Source organism: Solea solea, chromosome 5 (assembly GCF_958295425.1).
Source record: "Solea solea chromosome 5, fSolSol10.1, whole genome shotgun sequence".
Taxonomy (NCBI): Eukaryota; Metazoa; Chordata; class Actinopteri; order Pleuronectiformes; family Soleidae; genus Solea; species Solea solea.
In genome coordinates this window covers 29,556,456-29,579,997 of record NC_081138.1, presented here as the reverse complement: position 1 = coordinate 29,579,997, position 23,542 = coordinate 29,556,456, and the positions used below count along the sequence as shown (strand labels likewise).

The 23,542-nt window shown below is 41.0% G+C and overlaps 2 protein-coding genes across 2 annotated transcripts; both read left to right on the top strand.

Annotated features, from left to right (window-relative positions):
- The first annotated feature begins 1,221 nt into the window (after positions 1–1,221).
- On the top strand, positions 1,222–11,784 carry LOC131459130 (calretinin-like). Its single transcript, XM_058628586.1, has 11 exons — positions 1,222–1,426; positions 5,622–5,698; positions 6,296–6,385; positions 6,474–6,554; positions 7,458–7,514; positions 8,336–8,413; positions 8,973–9,028; positions 9,132–9,171; positions 10,263–10,316; positions 11,016–11,087; positions 11,232–11,784. Exons 1-11 carry the CDS (start codon positions 1,333–1,335, stop codon positions 11,346–11,348), a joined length of 816 nt encoding a protein of 271 aa, XP_058484569.1. The 5' UTR covers positions 1,222–1,332; the 3' UTR covers positions 11,349–11,784.
- A 2,277-nt stretch (positions 11,785–14,061) lies between these two features.
- On the top strand, positions 14,062–22,183 carry got2b (glutamic-oxaloacetic transaminase 2b, mitochondrial). Its single transcript, XM_058630251.1, has 10 exons — positions 14,062–14,219; positions 17,330–17,486; positions 18,391–18,519; positions 18,629–18,688; positions 18,773–18,934; positions 19,548–19,652; positions 19,771–19,921; positions 20,439–20,604; positions 20,780–20,930; positions 21,094–22,183. Exons 1-10 carry the CDS (start codon positions 14,137–14,139, stop codon positions 21,214–21,216), a joined length of 1,287 nt encoding a protein of 428 aa, XP_058486234.1. The 5' UTR covers positions 14,062–14,136; the 3' UTR covers positions 21,217–22,183.
- The last annotated feature ends 1,359 nt before the right edge of the window (positions 22,184–23,542 follow it).

The following is a 23,542-nucleotide window of genomic DNA, read 5'->3' as shown; positions in this document are numbered from 1 at the left end:
CAGCATGAGCAAAGGCGTGTTGGTGATTTACTGTCCATGCAACAGCCACTGCTGCTGCTGCCGCTGCTGCTGCTGCTGCTGCAAATACGGGTTCAATTGAGCGAGGAGAGTGAGCGCTCCTGCGACCTCTGCAGGTCAAGGATAATGATGGAGGATGGGGGGAGGTTAAGGGAGCGAGGGAGGGGGATGAAAGTAAAAGCAGAGAATATGAAGAGGATGCAGTGGTAATACTGTTTGGTGACACCTGCGTGCTGCCTTCACTGCAGCATTAAGCTGGTTCCACACTAGAGGATAAAAGATAATAATTCTGGACATGATCCGCTCGTCCTGACAATCGCGGGGGCGTTCCAATTTGAGGCCGGTGTGAAGAGATTATCTTGCAACATGATCCTGCAGTGGGAGGAGTTTACAGGCGCTTTTCCATTATGCAGTTTTAGAACTCGGCTCGACTCTATTCTACTTGTTTTTTTTGCTTTTCCATCTGTGAAACTACCTTCTTTTTTAAGTACTTTGCTCTGGCGAGGTTCCGAGCGAGCTGAGCCGATGCTAAAGTGTGGCGTCGACAGACTGCCGGCCATTGATTGGTCAGAGAGCTTCGTCACATGACGCAAGAATCAAAGCAAACAATGGCAAACTGTAGATCAGTTAAAAAGACTTAAAAATCCCTCAAAACATTAACGTTAATCTCCAACATTTAGCAAAGCAAATGTCTAAAGTTGCGTGTATTTAGCGATTCTGTGAACAAATCTTTTTAATGAAAAAGATTTTCATTAAAATCCCCCCCACTCCCTCTGAAAGTGCTTGTGTGTGCATCAGGCGTTCCATCAACTGTCCTGACTCCCGCGGACGAATCGTGTCTAATGTATTCATGCTTTATTAGATCAGTCACAGTTCAGTGATGACACAGGGTGCAGCGGAGAGGTCAGCTGACTCGCTGCCCCTGCAACTTTAAAGTGTTTGATGTGATTTTCTCTCCACAGCAGCAGCAGCAGGTTCTGATGATGAATAATGATCCGAGCAGGAACCTGGACAGTAGATAATGGTAAAACCCTGGAGAACCCCCCCCCCCCCTCTGTAATTAGTGTCTTGGTGTGGCTCCCTGCAGGCTGTCAGCACTGCGAGGCGCCCCCGTGTGGCAGGAAGGAGAAGAGTTGGAGAGTGGAGGAGGAGGAGGAGGAGGAGGAAGAGGAGGGAGGAGGTTTAAAAGCTCAGGCTGAGGAGGAGCCCCTCACACAAGCAAGAAGACCACGGCGAGAAAAGTTTCACTTCAGCTCACAGTTTTGAAGAAGAAAAGGGGAAAAAATAACGAGGAAAAAAGAAAGAAAAGAAAAGATGGCAACTAAAACTCAACAACCTCCTCTTCTTCTACTGTCTGAACTCACCGCAGCGCAGTTCATCGACATCTGGAGACACTTTGACGCAGACGGTCAGTGATCAGCTGTTCTTATGATCTTAAACTACAGTTATTGAGTTTTTTTTGTTATTTCTGGGTTTTTAAAGTTTGAAATAATTCAGAAGTGCTCTGCTTTCATTTTTGCACAGGTTATAATCTGTGTAAGATGTGCAGATTTCTTTTTTTGTCTTTTACTGTGAGAATCTCTCTCTTAGTATTTTTTTATTTAGTATTTAAAGTTTAAGATTAATTGTGTGTCTGTGGAGGAAATTTTAAATCTTGACTTTTAAAACCTTGAATCTTGAAAAACACAGCTGTGGTGGATTTTAATGCATTTTTGGTGAATTCAAATTCAAATGAATTCATCTGCCAAAATGGGATTGAATAGAGTAGAATTGAATAGAAACAGAATTCATCTTAACATACGATGGTAATTGGTCTATTAACACTAATTAATAGCAAATGCAGCCTCATCAAAGTATTTATGATTTAAGAAGAAGATACACACACACACACACATGCTGTACTGCTGTGTGTGTGTGAGTGAGTGGGTGAGGGAGTGAGTGTAAAAGGAGAGAGAGAGAGATAGTAAGAAGGGGCGTGTCTTGGGAGGAGCCTCTAGTCTTATTTTGATGCGAGTGTGTGTGTGTGTGTGTGTTTTTGCTCTTTAAGACATAAACACTGAACTTGTCAGGACCAGTAGTCCTCATAGAGACCAAAAACATGGTCCTAATGGTCTTCATTTTTAAATGAAATGGGGTGACAGTAGCTCAGTGGTAAATTGTCTTTCAACTTAAAGGTTGTGGGTTCATTTGCCGGCATCATTAGTCTACATGTCAATGTGTCCTTGGGGCAAGACACTTAACTTAAATTAACCTTATCACTTAAGGGCAGCCCATGGATAAGTGTAAAGGGAACTTGGCTTTTAATGGGAGGGTTGCTGGTTTGAGTCCCCACCAGGTCAAAAAAGAGCTGGGGTACCCAACGCCCCCTGCTCCGCGGCGCTGCTCAATGCTCCTACTTCTAGGAAGGTTTCTAGTAGAGGATGGGTTAAATGCAGAGAAGGACTCATTTGCAATATTTTAACTTAGTCTTATCTTTGCCGTGATCACGTTTGTAACCCGACATAATAACCACTTTGAAGTGAGTTTGGGACATTTTGACAACTGTCTGCTGTGAATTCAGATAGCACACGTTCTCCAAACCTGTGAGGCAGTTACAGGTGTGTTTTTGCTGTGTAACGGCCGGACGAACAGTTTTCTGCATTTCACAGCTGTATTTTTGCCAGAACAATCAGCAGACATCGATTTAACTATAAATTCAGGCGCAGTGCAAATGGCCCGCAGGCTTATTGATCCAGAACCTTTGAGAGCTGGACAGATGCGGGGACTCCTTTATTTACACCATCGGCTTGATGAAGGGGGAGTCGTGCCTTTTTTGGGACCACAAATGAAATGAGTGAGTGAAAAAAGAACTTTCCTCTAAAGTGTGGGCAAAATGTTACATGGCAACAGGGGTCTTCCAGAGACTTTGAAGGCCCCAGGCAGTACAGGGACCTTGGCGGGGCCCTACATGAAAACATATAGAAGGATGCTAGCACTAAAGATACTGTTTAAGTGAAGGATGTTAACCAATAATTGTATCATCACGCACACACACACACACACTTGTTATGACAAGGCTTCTTGTAGATAGTGGACTTCTTGTGGATAGTGGACTTCAAGCGCATAGCTGACTTCTTGAAGCTGCTTCTCTAAGGTTTTACATTATTTACAATTTACCAGGGTCGTTGAATGCCTCTCGTAAGCTGCTCCTGTCCAGCTCAACATGCATGTAAACCCTGCATTATTTTTTTTAATGGTTTTCAGAGTATTTGAATATTCCAATATTCCAATTACAATATAATACCATAAATTTGAGATTTTGGTCGTGATTTAGTTAGATGTTGATGACGTTGGTCATTTGACTGAGTGCTATTGTTTATGTCCCTGTTTATCAAAGAGATAATCTCCACAAATGTGAAGGATAATCCTGACGTAATTATCAGCAGTTTAAATTTGAATAATCGCCAGGTTTTAATGCGGCCGCACGCACGCACAGACGTCGTGTTCTTGTCGGCCCGTTTACTTCATCTCCACACTCAGAGCTTTGCTTTTTCGGCGCCTGATTTGCGTCTAATACACTGAAACGTCAACTCCGACGAGCACAGATGGCGACGTGGAGCACCTATCAAATACGATGTGTAAATGAGGATGATGGGAGGACGGGGTGGGTAGGGGGCTGGGGAGAAAATGATCAGAAAAGAGAGATGAGAGGATCAGATTAAGAGATTGGAAAGGGGAGCTGGGTTGAATCTCTATGTTTTATTCTCTACATCTGTGTTTTGTTATGAAGTTAAGTAATAAAAAAAAAAACATTATTAATATTTATTTTTGAGATGATATGGACCTCCAGTCCTCGCTCAGGCTGCTGGCACAGACAGATGGGACTCATTCATATGATTAAAAAACTGACTGTTCTCTGTGTTGCTGTTACTTATAGGCCAACCAGTGGAGTAAATGATTGCATGAAATCATCTGTGGTGTTGTGACTGTCAGGAGAAGGACAGAATGCCCCAGTAAGCATTAGGCTCCGACTGCCCACTGTCACCCTCTTGGGGGCAAGACGACGCTCATTATGCTGCTTATGTTTGTTTTCACTGCTCCAGTACATTACACTCATTTCATGCCATATTAATGGGAAACTCCTCTAAAGTCTTTCTTTAAAGTGTTTATTTATGCAGTCAGTCACTCATTAAATTAAATTAAATTAAATTAAATTAAATTAAATTAAATTAAATTAAATTAAATTAAATTAAATTAAATTAAATTAAATTAAATTAAATTAAAAAGTATTATTCTGTATGCAAGTGAAATAAAAGAGAAAAAAAGAATCTGAGCTGCCACCGCGTAGAGTTTCGTAAATTGGCCATCATTAGGTCAACACAATTTACCAGGGTCGTTGAATGCCTCTCGTAAGCTGCTTCTGTCCAGCTCAACATGCTGTAACGGGAGGAAGTGACGTGTAGTCGTGCTACAATGGCTACAACCACCTCTAGGACGTCACTGCGGGGACTGGTTAAATCCTCGACTCGGGATCACACTGCAGCTTTAATGTTAGTCAGGAGGTTTTTACACAGTTACTCCAGTATTTTTGTTTCATGATGTCAAACTTCTACTTAACCAATTCCATTTTACAGTTGTTATATTAAGGACAATGAAACATAATTCAATTAAGATAAGAGATCAGACAAGATAATCCTTTATTCATCCCACATGGGGAAATTTGCTGCGCTACAGCAGCATACAATCAATGTAGAATGTAGAAAAAAGATAAGGAAATAAAGCCTATTAAATACAATATGTGCAAGACGACAAATGTAAACAATAACCTAGTATGTACAAGCAAGTTTGCAGTATTGCACGGGGATGGAGGCAGTTTTTGGCATGATCTTGGTGCTGGTGTGGTCTACAGGACTGCAGCAGGGAGGAAAGACCTTGCGATACCTTTCCCTAACACACTGAGGGTGCAGCAGCCTGTCACTGTGAGGTCAATTACAGACGCCGCTTTAATCAAACCATAAATTGCAACACAATTGCACAGCAATAGGTTGGGGTCTAGTGAGGTCTTAACACTGTTGTACCAGGAAACAGATCAAGCCCTGACGCGTGTCCTGCAGTCAAATCCATGTGATGTTATTATCAGTTATAATTTGCTTCCATAAGATATTGGCTCTTGCATAAACCGGTCGGTGCAGGAGAGACTTAAAAAGTTCTGCTGGATTGTGTTGTTAATCAGGACTGGACACTGTCTGTGTCTCAACGAGCTCATCTTGGTGTTTTTTTGTGCTCGCAGTCTTTACTCGGGACAGAAAAAAGGGATGACGCAGAGCTAAACTAACCGAGATCCGCTGATTTAAGCACTGCTGTAAGCACATAACACGCCCTGGATGCGATCCAAGGTGGCACTTAAAACGTGCACTTAACACTCAATCAAACTGGACCTGAGAGTCTGCGATGAGCATTCAAGGTTTGGACAAATGTCAGACCCTGCAGTGGCTGTTAATCATCGGGCTTAATCGACGTTTTTTAATCAAACCTTTAAAGACTCATCAAAGTTCCAGACAACTTAACGGCTTCGCTCGCTGAAGTCGGTGCCAAATTAATTTGGTTTCTCTGCTGCTTCGCAGGAAATGGCTACATCGAAGGGAAGGAGCTGGAAAACTTCTTCAGAGAGCTGGAGACTGCGAGACGAGGAGCTGGCGCGGTGAGACAAGTCACTCTTAAGTGATTATTTATCAATTACAGAAACAAGGAATCTGATTCTACAGCTTCTTGACTGTGGATATTTTCTGGTTTCTTTGATGCGTAGAACAAAGAAATCGTTCTCGATTAATCGAGAAAATAAGCAACAGCACTTATTGGTAAAAATGGAATATATTACCCATACATGGAAGTGCATCATTTATAAATAAATAACTACAAATAATTATTTTGTTGTTTTGGAGCCTGAGAATAAGTTTCCAACATGTTCAAATGGACAAAGGACAAATTAGCCACTTACTGTGCAATCAAAGAAGAACGACATCCTCTCTGGGATGTGCAGGCCACCGTAGTTCCCTGAGACGAGTCAGAAATGGAGGGACGAGCGTAGGAGTTCTCGCTTTGTTGCAATCTGCAGTTTCACCATTAGATGTCACTAGTTCTTACACACTGGGCCTTTAAAATAATGGCGCTTTTCCATTATACATTTTGAGCAATAGACTGGTGTCGTGCTAGAACTGTACAATGGAAAATGCCAGCTGATTTTAAAGTACAGAGGATAGTGTTTAATTCAAAGTACATTACATTACTGCACTTGCAGGAACCTTCTCATGCTGCGTTCAAAGAGAAGATGAAGGAATTCATGGCCCATTTTGACAAGAACGCCGACGGGAGAATTGAAATGTCAGAGGTGAGAAGGTGCAAAAATATAGCGCCACTTGATTTTAAATATTCTTGACAATAATAACGTCTCTGTCTCTTTGTGTTTCTCTCCGTAGCTGGCTCAGATTCTGCCAACAGAGGAAAACTTCCTGCTCTTTTTCAGAGAGTTTGTGGGATCCAGCAGTGAATTCATGGCTGTGAGTGTGTGTTTTGTGGAGCCGGGTGTTAGCCCACCTGCAGAAATTGTACAAACCCATGACAGATTTTCTTTTACCACGTCAAAGCAATAATCCTCTCACTGTAACGCATTCCCTTGAACACCGGTGTAAAACCACATGTAAAATACTGCGTAGAAATTCAGCTCTGAACCTCTGGCGAAACCTAAACAGACGTTTTTATTTGACGTTTTGAAAAGTTTTCGGCATCGTTTTGGCAAAATGTCTCCATCCACACGGAACGACTCAAACGCTGCAGTACTCATGCCAGACCTGTGAGTGGCGCTGTGAAGGCGACCAGGGTGACTGCACAGCATTTGCTTCCCTTCTCTTGTCAATCGTCTCTTGACCGATGCTTTTCTAACAGTAAATGTTTACATCTGGTCTGATGAAAAAGGGGAAGAGTTGTTATTTTTATTTCAGTTTTAGTTTCCGTTATTTCGCTAGTTTTCACGAACTCTTATAACCTTGCTGTGTTTCTAAGGGCTAATAACAAAACACCATATTTAAATCAGACTGTCACATACTGAGTCGTCTCTCTTCTTCTTCTTCTGTTGCGTGAGAAGACAAGTTTTTTCCGTGGTGTGATGTTCAGGCTCCTCTGTGTGTGTTGCTATTCTCAGACTCCCATACATTATGAATGGACCTCAGCTTTTCTGCCGGGGGAGGGGGGAGTTTGCCGAGTGTATTTCTGTTAGTATATCCATCTTTGATGAACTCTATATTTACACAGTGTCTTTTACACTGTCACTTTACTTATATCACAGTGTTGTTTTTGTAGTTGTTGTTGTTGTTGTTGTGAGTCAGTGATGGTTTGTTGTAGTAAAGCGCTTGTTCTGTATTTGTGTGAAAGTACGTGACAGCGTGTCTCTGTTTCTTCTGCAGGCCTGGAGGAGGTATGACACGGACCGCAGTGGATACATTGAATCAAACGAGCTGAAGGTAAAACCGAATGTGGAATTATTTGAAGAGCAGCTGCTGCTGCTTTACGATATGTTTTTTCCTCGCGTGACTTGATCAAATCTGGTACTAGCATCCTTTCTTAAGATAAGAGAAGATACGATAAGATAAGACAAGGCAAGATCAGATCAGATCAGATCAGATCACATAAGATAAGATAGTCCCTTTATGAGTGGGTAAATTAACATGTCACAGCAGCAAAGACAGTAAAGATAAAGGTAATAAATAAAAAACATGCACTTCCACATCGGTGAATGTTAAATACAGAAAAACTAGAACAAGAATATCTGCAAAAAAACATTGGTCCCGTCCCATCCCGAGTAACGAGTAACAAAGACAGTTAGAGGAAATGTAAAAGTATACAATTAGCTTTAGTGGAGTAAAAGTAAAAGTTGCCAGAAAAACAAACAACAATAGTACAGTAACAGTAGTACTGTGTTTGTGCGTCGTTACACTACAACACTGCCGAGTTCATGTGTGAAACCCTGGTCTACTGATCGGCTGCTGACCTGTCCCAGTGTGGAGGTCACGCATGCTCCGCCTCTTACCCAGTCTCAGCTGGGATTAGCTGGGACACTCTAGGATAAGCGGTATGGATGATGGATGGATGGATTTTCACATTTTCTAAACCAATAATCCACTCTCTCACATCGTGAACTCTATCTACACAGACATCATCATCCTGATTGGTTTTCACCTCAGCGAGTGTGAAGTTAAATGTTACATCATCTCTCTTCTCTCCACTGACTCTGGTCGTTTGTTCGTTTGTTTGTTTGTTTGTTTGTTTCACTCTCTCTGCGCAGGGCTTCCTGTCAGATCTGCTGAAGAAGGCAAACAGGAAGTACGACGACAAGAAGCTGAACGAGTACACGCAGACAATCGTGAGCGTCACAGAAACACACACAACTCAGATTTTCTTCTTTCCACTCTGATACCAAACCATCTTTAGTTTCTGAGATACCACCGTAGATGCAGGAGAAGACCGGTAAATGGTTAAACTTCAACTTTGAACTGTAGATCAGTTAAAAAGACTTAAAAATCCTGGAAAACCTGCGTTAATCTACAACATTTAGCAAAGCAAAAGTCTAAAATGTCAATATTTAACAGAGGAGTCTGGTGTATTTAGCGACAGCACTGCTTAAAGCTGAATCACGACTCAATCAGCCGTCAGATTCTACTGATTCTTCTTTAATCGACTGATTCTAATGATTCAGTTACACCCAAAACAACTGCTTTACAAGTCACTCGCTTGTGCGTTTGTGTCGCGTATAATTTTGAAGTCGTTTTCTGAATCCACCACACCCTCAATGTGCAAATTCCTGACGTAAACTTCCGTGTCCAAATATGAATATAAATAATAATTATTAGTAATAACTTACATTCATGTTTACTTTCACAATTCCCTGATGAGTTCCATGTTGCATCTTCTGTTCCGTGCAGCTTCGTATGTTTGATCTCAACGGTGATGGAAAGCTGGGACTCTCTGAGATGGCGAGGTGAGACCAACTTCACTTTTCATTCCTAAACCTTTTTTATTATTATTATTATTATTATTATTATTATTATAACACTAAAACTTGAATCTGTGTTTCACCACAGGCTCCTGCCAGTGCAGGAAAACTTCCTGATGAAATTCCAGGTGAGATTCAGCTCGTGTCTCACAACTCTCTCTTTAAAATAGTGTGATTCTACATTATTGGATTCACTGCAACGGGATTAGTCAGAGTCCAGAATGCGGGTCCGTGTATCTTTAGGCCATTGGATTTTTTCCCATTAGTTCCGTGATGAGGAGAGTGCGGTGATGCCATCCATCCGCCACGTTTCCAAGGCTAAGAGTTGAAAGATCGAACCTTTGAAATGATTTTTTGCCACTTAACCGTTCATTTTTATGGTTTTTCAATATCCTTTTCTACAATCCAATGACCAAAAGGTACACGCACCAATGAGCATACAGAACAATGTTCCTTGCCCATCCATCTAGGGTAAAACATGTTAGGTGTATATGTAAAAAGAATAATAAGAAAAAGGAGCTAGCTTACTTTTTAGTGGACGTTTTAAGTGACGTCTATTGTCGGCTGCGTCGGGAGCTTCTTTTTCACACAGTGGAGCTGAACCACATCGTGTTTTAATGGAGTGAGTCGTCTCGCTTTCTATCTATCTTTGCTGACATTTGCTGACTCAGTTAGCTGTTAGCTTGGTCTGTTAGCTGTTAGCTCCACCAGGGCTAGGTAGCTTTCAGCGGTTTAGAATAACAATAAATGTACATATGATTATAAAAATAGACAAAACACCTAAAATAATTGTAAAATATAAAACTTAATATGTGTATATATATCAAATTATTCAAATTATTGTCATGTTTTTTAATCTTGGACTCCTAATCTTTAATCTTGGAATATCTGATGTAAAAATAACATGCTCCAGCTCAGTGTCACAGTGTTCTAATCTGACACACTAACCCCCATTTTGTGTATTGTTGATGCTTTAAATTTGCACGTGTCCTGTTTGTGTGTAACATGTACATGTACGTTGCCACATGCACACGCTGGCAGATCAACGATTTCCTTCTACGACGGAGGATTAAGTCTGTCTGATCAGGATTAACTCGACTCCAGTCCCAGTTATCATAATCTCCATGGATTAATATCTCCTCTGAATCTGGCTTTTACTGCTCTCCATAAATATCTGTCTGTTTTCTAACAATTCTCTCTCTCTGTGCGACGATCACAGGGCATCAGGCTCACGGTGAAAGAGTTCGACTCCCTCTTCACGATCTACGATAAGGTAAACGTGATGTTGGTTCTTTACTGTGTCACAGGTTAGGGCGACACAGTAAGTACATGTGGTCGAGGGCCAATTCTTTTGTAAGCAATTGAAAATTTGGGCCAAAACATCGTATCTTCATCAGGCAAAGGTGCCTTAAAACGTCTTCAGTCAGAAACAAGAACCCCACGTTTGTATGGAATTAGATTTGTGTCAATGTTTTAGAGCAACACAAACAAAAATCAACCACACAATCAAAATACACAAATTTAATCATTCAAAAATGTTGTATTTTATTTGAAAATACACTGTTTTCTACAATTCTTACAATTATTTTGTAACTTCGGGGGGACAAGTTCCAAACGGACAGCGTCTCCAAGCCTGTGCCGACTTCCAGTCCATTGAGCTGCCGCTCCAAAAACTCAGTAGCCAATCAGTGGGCAGCTTCCTAAGCCCCGCCCATGGTCAGAATCACAAACAACGCAAAAGAGTCAGAGCAAACTAAATTCCATACATTGCAAACAAGTCACCAGTTGCTGACCACTGACCCTATATGGACACAATTATTTGGACACCTGACTGTAATGATGTGTTCAGTATAGACAGCTGCCACACTTCTTGGAAGACTTTCCTCAAGATGTAAAAGTGCTTCTATGTGAATTTGTGCCCATTCATTTATTCACACTACAATTCAACCACTGCTGGTGCTGTTGTCTCCAGGACGGCAGCGGCTACATCGATGAGCAGGAGCTGGATGCTTTGCTGAAGGACCTTTGTGACAAGAACAAAATGGTAATGAATAGTTACCTCATTGATTGACGAGTTCAGGTTTCTTTAATTTAAGCCAAATATAGAGCAGAGAGACAGACACGGTACAGACAAGCGTCTGCTGGTGACACTGAGCTCTCTCTCTCTCTCCCTCTGTCTCTCTCTCAGGACGTGGACCAATCGGGACTCGGTGGCTACAAGAAGAGCATCATGGCTCTGTCCGACGGAGGGAAACTCTACCGCACCGAGCTGGAGATCGTGCTGTGCCGAGATTCCGCACTGTGACCTCCCTAAGCCCCGCCTCGCCCGCCCTCCTCCTCTTGATGTCACCTGGTGCATGTGTGACCCTTGACCTCTCTACACCACTTAAAGAGCTCTGAAGTGTCCTGCTGACCGTACTGTTTGAGCTCTGTTCTCCCCGCTCTCGAGTAGATTATATTCATTTGACTTACTGTTTTTATTATGCTTTTTTACATAAATTGCATATCTATATACATATATATATATGTGTATATATATAGAGAGAAATGTTCCCACTGGATTTGAAATGGCGGCTTTTGTTCTCCTGTGTCTCTTCCTTTACCGTAGTTGTAACATTATTTATTTATTCTGTTTAATTTGATATATTTTTTTTGTTTTACTTGGTGAAGCTTGAACTGCAAAATTAAAGATACTATATATAGAGAGAGAGATGAATTCAATAAATTTAACCTTACGACAATTGTCCAGCTTGTTCTCTTTCATGAAAAAGGTTAATTTCCCTGTTTTCGGGGAAATTATTCAGTTTGGTGTTGTATCTCATGTGAAAAAAAATAATATGAATACACACACACACTCACACACACACACACACACACTGAGAGCGTGTTGTGGCTCCTGGGAAGATTAATGCTGTAGCACAGAAGCCCAGAGCGAGAATGTTTTCTCCAGAATGTTCCACTATCACCTTCTAATCTCTCCACGTTCAAGAAAATGGTTAGTGGAAAAAAAAGCCTCTGCTGCTCCATTTTTCACAGAGAAGAGTCTGTGAAGCCTGCGTGGCATTTCTGAGATAAAGTGAGCGGAGTGTTGCACAAGCTGAGAGGCAGCAAGGACACAACAGCAGGAAAATATAGAAACCAAGCAATAAGCAGTTAAATCTTAAGAGGAACAAAATGAAGTGTAACTTGTCTTATGCAGATGATGTGCTGTTTGACTTTTGTATTTTGTCTCTTTCGTACCCACATATTTCTGCATTATGTCTACACTTCTATAAATGAATCATCAGCTCTTTCATGTTTAATTGAGTTCACTATCTTTTTAGAGCACACGGCTTCACACACACACACACACACAGTGAAGCAGTGAAGCTGCAGCACAGGCTGTTAACTGCTGACAAACAGGAAAAAGAGACTTATGTCCGCTCTGATTCCTTCATTTCAGGGAGACGAAGAAGACACAGATGAGATTCTCTCTGTCGTTTACTCTCTGCACACACACACACACACACACACACACAGGCCATTAAACACATTTAAATCACTTGTCTTTTATAATTATTGTGACTAAAAAAGAAGATGATGTTTTGTTCCAATGGACAGGAATGACACTATATGATAAGATTTATTAGTCCCGCAGTTACATTGTTACAGCAGCAATGACAGTAAAGATATAGATAATAAACATGCACTTCCACATGTGTGAAAGTAAAATTTTATAGTACATTTTATATCAGAAAATTACTTTTCATACTTACTTTAAGATTTTAAAAGTGACTACAACTAAAGTCATTTTCTGGTAACATACTAGACTGATGCTATATGATGCTTTACAATGTGAAACGATATGTTACGATGCTGTATGCTGATTTATTATGTGATATGATACAGTGCTATATGACACCTTACAACAGAGGTGTCAAACTCGTGGCCCACGGCCAATATGCGGCCCCCACTCGATTTTACACGGCCCGCCCCTTAATATCAAGTTATAAGGAGAACTGGCCCGACCTCCCCCCACTTTTAGCTCGATTATAGACATAGAATTAAACAAAATTATGTTAGCTATTGCATCAAAACACCGAAGCAAATTCCTTTTTCCGTACTGTATGTATTTGGCAATAAATTTGATTTTGAGATAAAAGTGCATTCTAAAAAAACAGCTGCAACTGAAAAGATTCTGAATTGTGTGATACTGCCCCCAACTGGAAAGATTAAGTAACTGCAGTATGCTGCTGCTGGGACGGAGATCTTTTTTATTTTCTTTAAAAGACTACAGCCACGCTGTTCGTAGATGAATTATCAATTCATGTTTTTAGGAAAAACTCTCATTAGTTTCCAAAACATGTCCGAATTTTCCCAGAAAATGAAGTGAATTGATGCATTTGGTATGTGTATAATTTGTTATTGAATTGAATTGAATGACTTTATTCCTTCCCCAGGGGGGAAACACACATTCACAAAAGCACAGTTAAGAAATGAGAATAAAGTAAAATAAAATAAAATTAAATAAAAAATATAGTAAGAAACTTACAATTTTTTTTATTTAAAGGTTTTTTTTTTTTTTTTTAATAAGACAAAACAATAATCCACAGTTCCAACAACAAAACAGCAATATAACCTACAAATGTTACAGCTAAATAAACATAGAACGTGGAAGAAGTATACAGTTATAGTTAGTATTTTTCCTGACTTCAGTCTTTAATACAGAAATATTATGTCTGGCTGATCACAAAAGCAAAGATAATGTTTAATGCTGATCATATTTCTTGCCAAATTCCATATATAGTGTATATATGAAATATCCCAACAAAAAAATTTGCAGGATGTTTGTACAATGTTGATTGTACTTATTTGAGCTTGTATTATTGCATTATTTGTGTCATTTTATTTTGTAGGAGATCTAGGTGTATGTTATTCGGATTGTTTTACATAAAGTTTCTTTCAATTAATAAATAAATCAAAATGACGCCATTAGCTACTTTGACGTCGGCACGTACTCGCTGCGTGCGTCTGCGTCGTGACGTAGCAACTCCTGCCCTTCACATCCGTCCACATCCTTCCAGGCTCTGCTCCCAAGCACACCGACCGCAAAGATGGCTCTCCTCAAGTCCAGCAAAGTAATCTCCTCTCTGGGAAACATATCTCCGTCTCTGGGAGTCCTGTCCAGCCGCCACAGGTACAACTGCAGCGACACGGTCCAAACCCAGTGGACACGCACACACATAGTGTGTCTTCGTCAAAATAGCGGCTGCGTTTTACGCTATTTCCGCAGATCGTGTGACCAGAACCAGGGGATGCGGTCGGTGCTGTTTGTTGACGTAAAGGTCAACAGCTGCGTTACGGCTGAGCTGTAGCATGCTCCGTGGCTAATTTAGCCACGCTAGCTTGACAGCTACAACTGACAGGGGTCAAATGTCTTTTCATCATGTGTCGGCGAAGACTCGCATGCTGCGGTTTGACAGAGCTTCGTTGCTATGCTAACTGTCAGGCGCTAATCTTGAAAGTCACGCCTAGCTTCGTGTTGGGCTCTAAGCGGTGTGTTAAAAAACATGACAGCGAGGTAAATGCTAGTGATTAATTATTATTATTAGTTGCTATTACATACGTTTGTGTGGCTGTTTTTTATGAGGACACTTGTCTTTTTAAAGATTTACATGATCGCATTAGCTTCCCACACAGCTTTTTGAGCTTCGCGACTTGTCGTAGTTGGGGCCAGTCCTGGGCTGTGATTGGCTGTTGCGTTCCGCCTTTGCTCTGTGATTGGCTGTTGCGTTCCGCCTTTGCTCTGTGATTGGCTGATGCCGATGCTGAAGCTGAGGCAGACGTCAATGTCCTTTCTGGTTCCGTTTGGAGGACAAACGGGTTTTAATGCTGTTCTCACGCTTTTATCTGCTTCAGGCAGTTCTTCTTTTTAGTCTCACTGTGAGGGTTTTATTCATGTCTCTGCCCCTCAAATGTTTAATTGTAAAACAAAAATAATAAGCATATATTAACAGATTAATGTTGATGTACATGGTCCATGTTCAATAAACTAAATAGAGGAAACTATGCTTTATACCAGATTATAGCTCTCCATCCATAATTTCCATCTGCAGTCCCTGAGACATGTTACACCTAGAACAGTACAGAATACAGTCCAGTGCATATATATAAGTATAATAGTTATAAAAATACATTATATAGTTAAGTACAGTAAAACAGTGAAATAATAGACACACATTAACGTCTGTGGAGGTCATGTTCAGACACCGTATTATCTGGTTTCCTGTAATTAAATAGGGGTTTTCCCCCTCCAACGCCTGCACCAACACTCAAAATTGTATTATTGGGAGGCACATGTGAGGTCTGTGAAGCCTGGAACTAAACCCCCTCTTGTCTTCATTGATCACTGATAACTGTCAGTCACTGCAATGTTTATATAAGTTCACATGTTCAAAGGTTCTGCGTGCAGGTTCACAGAATAAACCAGTGTTTTCCAAACGATTGATAAGGGGGCCAGAGTTATCACAATACTCTAGCTGGAAAAAACAATTTATACCATTTCAATACCACACACAGTTCACAAGCTGTATGTCCCCTTATACAACTGTTTTTCATGGTTATTTTCTGTGCTTCTGGTGACTTGGCACCATATTTTCTGTCTTTTTTATATTGCCACTGTTTGCCTTGTAGGTTAGTGATTCCCAAAGACTGGGTCGAGACCCACAGATGGCCGCTGTTGATATTTTTTGGTCCCCAAACAAATTTACAGAATTTTCTTTTAGTTAAGATTGACACTTATATGTTTCAAATAACATACAAAATAACAAAGTCACCCTAACAAACAGAAATGTTGAGAAGACTAAATTTGTTCAAGAGATATACAGTATGTTTGGTAAATGAATCACAACCTCATTAAATAAGTAAAAGGCTTGAAAAAAATAATCATCTAATGTATTTAGCATCCTGGAAAATAAATTCTAATTATAAATAAGTAAGCAGACACAAGTGACAGTTCAGTGACTAAATACACTGTAAATTCTTAGTCTTTTATCCCTTTAACAATGCAGATGTGGCAACAAAAACCTCTCCAATCTGAGAATTTGGAGAGTATGAACTGCACACCCACTTATATATAATATAACATATAACACACGATATTGCTCATTGATGCTGCTCCACACAAAACCACACAAACTATTCACCGGTGTTTTTTGTTTTTGTACTTGGTGTACAAACAGACTTTCTTCAATCTACTCTTAAATTGCTTATTGTGTATGTTTCCCTGTTTTTGTCCCTTGCTTTTTAAATCTGGAAATCTAATCTAATCTCCATCGTATCTTACATTTAGGAAGTAGTCTAGTCAGCCAATGCTTAAAAATACACCTTAATGTGAACATTGTTAACATTACACTGAAGTGTACTGTGGAGCCGCTCCCACTCAGTTCTCAGCCTGCTGGGTCAGGATCAAATGTCCCATTGTATGCAAGTATACGATCACAAGACTGGGTTAATTGCTATGTACAAGTATTGTGACCTGTTTTCCTCATTGTGTAGTTAACATATTTTTGTCTCACATATATAAACAAGTGTCATTTATTCATTTGAAACGACAGGTAGAGGATTGGACACTTCTGCCCTTTTGAAAGGCGTTCGGTGCTAAATTTAGCTGCTCAGTTTATAGAGTTTACAAAGTAGAAGAAGAAACCTGAGAGCGCGTGTGAGCAGCAGTGAAGGTCGTGACGTGCAACGATCTCTGTCTAATAAGAAACGTGATAGAACTTGTTAAATGTACTCATGTGAAGTATGAACAGACCGGGCAATGAGATGGTTAATTACGTTTGTAGTAGTAGAAATGAAGTTAGACTTGCTGGTTGATTAGTGTTGTTCACTCGCTGGTTTTTGTGTTATTTGTTATCATTAAACGGTTAGATTTTACCAGATGCAGGAAAAAAGAGAATTGGCTAAAGTAGCAATCAGACGCACTGCCATAATTTTCTTAATTTTCTTTTCTTTGGTTCACATTGTTCTGTTGTCAGTTATCCTTGTGTAAACTTTGTAGTGGCAAGACTTACCCAGATGCAGTTACTCTTGTTTTTGCACCCTGGAGACTGGATTATAACGTGCGTTCCGTGAAACAAACATTGTGTCGTTCACGAGATCAGCGTCACTCTGTTTTCCCCGAGGTCACATGAGGAAGTTAATCTGGAGCTTTAAGGGCGCAGCGTGTCACAGGAGCAGCACAGATTACTTTATTCTGTATTTGAATGTCATTGTGTTAATTCCCCCGTTTTGGTGTCTTTGCAGCTCATGGTGGGGTGGAATGCAGATGGGTCCCCCCGATCCCATCCTGGGGGTGACCGAGGCCTTCAAGAGAGACAAAAACCCCAAGAAAATGAACCTGGGAGTGGGAGCCTACAGGGATGACCAGGGCAAACCCTTTGTGCTGAGCTGTGTCCGCAAGGTAACTTTGCACACAAATCCATGGTCACGCATTGAGATTACATTTTAATCGTCTAAGTGGACAGATCAAATGTAAACACACATGGACACTATCCATGATCATATGACTCACTTTGGCCAGTGCAGTGAGGATGAAGGCTCAAACCAGTGGACTCATGCCGAAGTGTCACACCTTTTAAGCCTTTTGAATGAATGAAGGCTTTAAGTTCAACATGAAAACACTAAAAAGAAAAAAAACATGTCCAAAATGGAGCATGAAGAAGCATAAACATGTTTAATCCGAACCTTTTTCCACTATTTAATCATCAGTTGTCTTCTTATTTACATGTTTACCAATTTTGCTACATACGTACAAAGAAATACACGTACCTGTGGCAAAGATTTCAAAATAACACCATTTTCATTTCCATTTCTGCTTAACCATTGCCAAGCTCACCCTGTGGGGTAATACCAAATCTTTACTTTTTAAGTTATTACAGCTCAAAAACAAATGTGGGCAGAAACTCACCCTCCTTGGCAGAGAGAGAGAGAGAGAATGAATAAAATATTTATCATGAAAAGCTGGAGAATATCAGTAGAGATGTCTTGATGCCAGCTCTTTTTGTTTTCAAAACATACCCTGAGTCTTGACCAATACAATTATCAGTTAATACAATTACTGATATTGGCTTAATGTATATATAATATGTAATTTCCATCATAATTGAAAACACAGCCCCTATGATTTAAGTGTAGCACAGTCATGACACATGCAGCCTTCACTGTACAACTGTCACATCCTGTTTATTCATGAATCATATCAGAGTTTACGTTTTTAAGTGTCTGGTTTAGTGATTCTCATCGGCTCATCCCTAAAAACACAATGACAATGACTTGTGTTGAATTTTCCTTTTCTCGTTTCTTAGGCAGAGGCGCTGATTGCAGCCAAACAGCTGGATAAGGAGTACCTTCCCATCGGTGGTCTGGGGGAGTTCAGTAAAGCCTGTGCCCAACTGGCTTTTGGTGCTGAAAGTGAGGTGTTGAAGAGCGGCAGGGTGAGTTAACCCTCTCATGACCATCATGATATTTAGGCCACCTGGATTTATTTCTCAGCTGACATAGAGCAAAAGGCACTTTTTAAGTTGAGTTCTCGTCTCCCAACAGAACATCACCGTGCAAACCATCTCTGGAACTGGATCTCTGCGCATTGGAGCCAACTTCTTGGTAAGGTCCTTTTCTTTAGGTCTTACTGGAGAATCCCATTTTTTTAGACCAGGTCTTTCTCACCACGTGTTTTTCTTGTCTCAGGCTCGGTTCCATGACGGTTCACGTGACGTGTACCTGCCCAAACCTTCCTGGGGAAACCACACGCCCATCTTCAGAGACGCCGGCATGCAGCTCAAAGCGTACCGATACTACGACCCGTCCACCTGCGGCTTTGACTTCAAAGGAGCTCTGGAGGATATCTCTGTAAGATTATAATAAGAGAAGCATACAATGTCCTTTTAGCATTATCTGCCAGCAATTATACATCTTTTTCAAGTGTAATAATTGTATATTCTGAGTAGTTGAGGTGGCATTGGTGAGTTTTTGCAGTCAGAAACTCGCTCCACCTGAATATACAATGTGTTCTATGGAAAAGAAGCTGAGTTTGCTTATATAAGCTGTTTGCATTCAACCAGTGATGTAACCTCAGTCACTCATTCTGTTATTAGATAAGATAAGTTTGTCCTTTTATTATCCCCACAATTGAGAAACAACAGCAAAGACCATAAGGAAACTTTAAGGTCCCAGTTTGTAAGATTAAGCATTAAAAGGTAAAGGCATTTTCGATTGCTCTGTCGTTTTGTGCAGGCAAAGTTGTTAAAACATCGCTTACGTATTAAACTCCCGCTTCAAAAATGGACAGTGCACAGTGCACATCCGTTCAATCTCCTGTAGAAACATGTCGGCTCAAGATGGAGGCCACTTAAAAACCCTGAGGACAAGTAAAGGCTTATTATGTGCTGAAGAAAACCAAATAAATAACCCTCCCGAAAGGTTACACACCAGACTCGGACTAAAACCTTCTTCTTTGTCACAGAAAATCCCAGAGAAGAGTGTGATCTTGTTGCACGCTTGCGCTCACAACCCCACTGGTGTGGATCCTCGGCCCGAGCAGTGGAAGGAGATCGCAGACCTCGTGAAGGTGAGTAATATATATATATGGCTGCTGCTGCTGCTGCTACTACTACTGGTAACATCACTAACCAGTGTATCTCTTTCCTGTGTCCTCTCTCCCTCTGTCTGTCGTTCTCGCCACGCAGCAAAAGAATCTGCTGGTGTTCTTCGACATGGCGTACCAGGGCTTCGCCAGTGGAGACATCGACCGCGATGCCTGGGCCGTTCGACACTTCATCGAGCAGGGTCACAACATCGTGCTGTCTCAGTCCTTCGCCAAGAACATGGGACTTTACGGTCAGTGAGTGTTAGACAATATATTCACTGCACTACACCACAGTAGTATAGTATAATAGTATTCATTATATAGTGTAGTAATATGATATTTTCAATAGAATTGGATTGTTATGTGTGTTTGCTGCCCAATTTACATCAAAACAATACAATTTACTGCTTTTTTAGATAAAAGAGATAAAATTAAATTTTAATTAAATCAAAGTTGGCCCTCAACAATATTTTTTGTTTCTCATGTGGCCCCTTGGGGAAAATAATTGCCCACCCCTGTCTTATACTGTATGTGGCCTCTCTCTGGTGCCACCCAGTGGGCACAGGAAGCAACAGCAGCTTCCTCTGAGCAGAGACTAGTTCATCGTCGCAGTTGATGTCCCATCCAGAGCTACATGAGGCGCCGTCAAACTCTCACTTATGCTTTATGTTACAGCTCCATTCATAACTGGATTACTGGGATTAAGTCATGAGTTTCAGGAGATTAACTTTGAGCTTGTGTAACTTTGAGCTTGTGTTTTTCTCACAGGTGAACGTGTGGGAGGCTTCACTGTGGTGTGTAAAGATGCAGATGAGGCCAAGAGAGTAGAGTCTCAGCTTAAGATCCTCATCAGGCCCATTTATTCCAACCCGCCAATGAACGGCGCCAGAATCGCAGCGACTATTCTCAACACACCAGACCTGCGTTCACTGTGGTAAGTGCTTATAGAACTGTTGAGATGATGTGCCGATTCCAGTCACTGTCACGGTCACGGTTATATGGTTCACAGAAAACTACAGAGGCCGTATTTTGTTATGGACCAAAATATGTGATCGTGAGACTGGTTAAGATACAGGTTCCAGTACTAACGCTGCTGTCGTTGACCTCAGGCTGGAGGAGGTTCATGGTATGGCTAACCGCATCATCAAGATGAGAGAGCAGCTGGCGGCCGGACTGAAAAGTCAAGGCTCCTCCCACAACTGGCAGCACGTCATCGACCAGATCGGGATGTTCTGCTTCACTGGCCTTAAACCTGAACAGGTACTGAAACTCGACGCATCTCTGCATTTAACTGACAATGATGCAGAGCTGCATCGTAAACTGTCAGCAAGTTCAGTCCTTGAATTTGAGGGAATTGGTCCTGGATTTGTATAAGTACCATGTCTTAAGTACTGACGTGTGGGTGTGTGTGTGTGTGTTACAGGTGGAGCGTTTGACAAAGGAGTTCTCTGTGTACATGACTAAGGACGGCAGAATCTCCATGGCAGGCGTGACATCTGGAAACGTGGGCCACCTGGCCGAGGGGATCCACGCGGTGACCAAGTAGAGTGGAGCGTGAAAGTCACAGCCGACGTGTGAGCGAGGGGCTCTCGCGTCTCGCTTACGATTCTCCGTTTGCTTCATTCCACCGTTTAGAAAGCGAGCTCGATCTTTAGTCTCCACATTTTCATGATTGGATTTCATTGTGAGTTCAACTTTGTCCCAGTGCAAGATTTTCTTTTTTGTTTTTAAACATTTCACTTAACAAGCTTCCCTCTCCGTTTGTAAAAGACACGGTTTCTCCAACATGAGTCTGGTATTTTTATATTGATCATCTGTGGGCTGTGCATCAGTGTCCTCCTGAAATGAATGTGCTCTGTGTTACCACCAGGGGGCGTGCTGGACTGTGCATAAGTTTTACATGCAGAGATTTCTCCTTTCTTTAATTTAATGGTTGTTGTGTTGTAGCACTTTAAAAGCAGCAAAAGCACTGTTTGAGTTTCATCCGCACTCTTATTATCTACTCGGACTTCGCTGTATTAACATGTATCTGTTAATCAATTCACTATCGGGATAATCTGCGGTTGTTCATCAGAGCTAATCAATCGTCTGCTAATTTACTCTGCTCTTTATCTCTGTTTGGAAATTGCTCAGCCACATTTTTAGTTACATTTTGGTTTTTTTCCACTAAACCTGCAGGTCAGTCAGTAGGTCAAACCCCTGTAACTAACAGTCCACGCGCCACAACGGTTACATTTAGTGATCAAAGTCAATGAATTAATACTATCATGAAGTATTTTTATATTCCCGCTGTTGCCCCATCGTTGTGCACTCACACGTCACTGACTCGGACACGTGTTGGCGTCTTTGTCCGTGACGACGCACGCAGGTGGTGTCCAGGTACAAGTCGTCCCCTCATGCGTCTGAAACTTGTGTCTTTCTGCTTCGGTCGCTTTGCAATCTGTCAAGAGATAATCGTGGATCGCTGGTCATGAACCTCACTGAGCAAACAATAAATAAATTATTATAGAGGATTGATCTGTTTTCATTTGTGTTTCACTCAACATCCCACACATACATATAAAAGCATGCATACGCAACCCTATAAAGAGGCACTTTCTCACTAATTGAGTCCTTGGTGGAGGTTTGCACGATTCAGTGCTTTCTCCTGTTCTGACTGATAAACAACAATGATTTAGCACTGATAAAAGGTGTTTGCCAGAGTATATGTTGTTCCCCTATCCTCTTTCAAATCAGAGACTGGACTTGTGGACCTGGCTACTTTAACTCACCATGTTTCCTTAAGGACATACTGACCTGTGGATTGTCCAGGTTTTGAAATGGTGTCCCTATAAGGTCCTGAATATTTAATTTTATCTCCTCCCATTCATGAGTGATGCTGCAATGTACACCGATATAATAAATATGGGTTTTAAAGGGTATGTTGGTAATTTTGGTAATTCAGCCTTGACCCACATGATATAAGAGACAATATATAAAGGGAATGTGGTTGTCTGAGGCATAGTCAGTGCTGATTTTCGCCTAGTATGTGTCAGATGCTCATCCTCAGTGAAAACATGACTTGGAAAAAACAAATTTTTGCCACTTAAAAAAAATGTTCACTGACTAAAACAAATGGCAGATACAAACCTGCTACTCTATCTTCCATTACACAACCTTCAGTGACTGGAAACTGAAGTGAATGTTGCTTTCTAAACCGCTTACTCCCCGCACCAAAGTCCAAAGAGAAAAACAATGATTTTTACATCACAGCGCACAGGTGTTTCTGATCCACTCCTGCCTTCATCAGTAAATTCTAATATGTTATTTTTGCGACTTTGGTGTTTGAAATCCTTCATTTGGATTCACCTATATTGCACAAACTAAACAAAGGTGTTAGTATAGACCAGAAACAGCTGAGATTTTCTCTATGGACTTGGCGTGGGGAGTGTGCGGTCTATGAACTTCAGTTTACTGTCATAAAAAAGCTGTTAAACGTTGAGATAAAGCAGCAAACATATTTATAATATAGCGTAGGCTTCAGCAGATGTAGATTTTATTAGTTGGGCATTTAGTTGGGTAGCTAAAATCAGCTTTCCCTTGTGTCCTCATAGCTAGCCATGTTTTCTGTGACAAGTTTGGGCTAACAATACTTCTTTATATATAAAAACTATAATTTAAACGCTCAGGAGAGCCTCTAACATTCAATTGCGTATTTAAATGTGTGTTTTTTAATACTGTGACGCAGTATTTTGAGACAATCCTCTTTTGTTTTTGCTATTTCTTCAAGCTTCTTCCGGAAATACAATACCCGGAACTACAATACCCACAACTCCACACAAACAGGAAATGGAACGCTTAGTCGGCAATTTTTTTTTGGCAGTCATGTGACA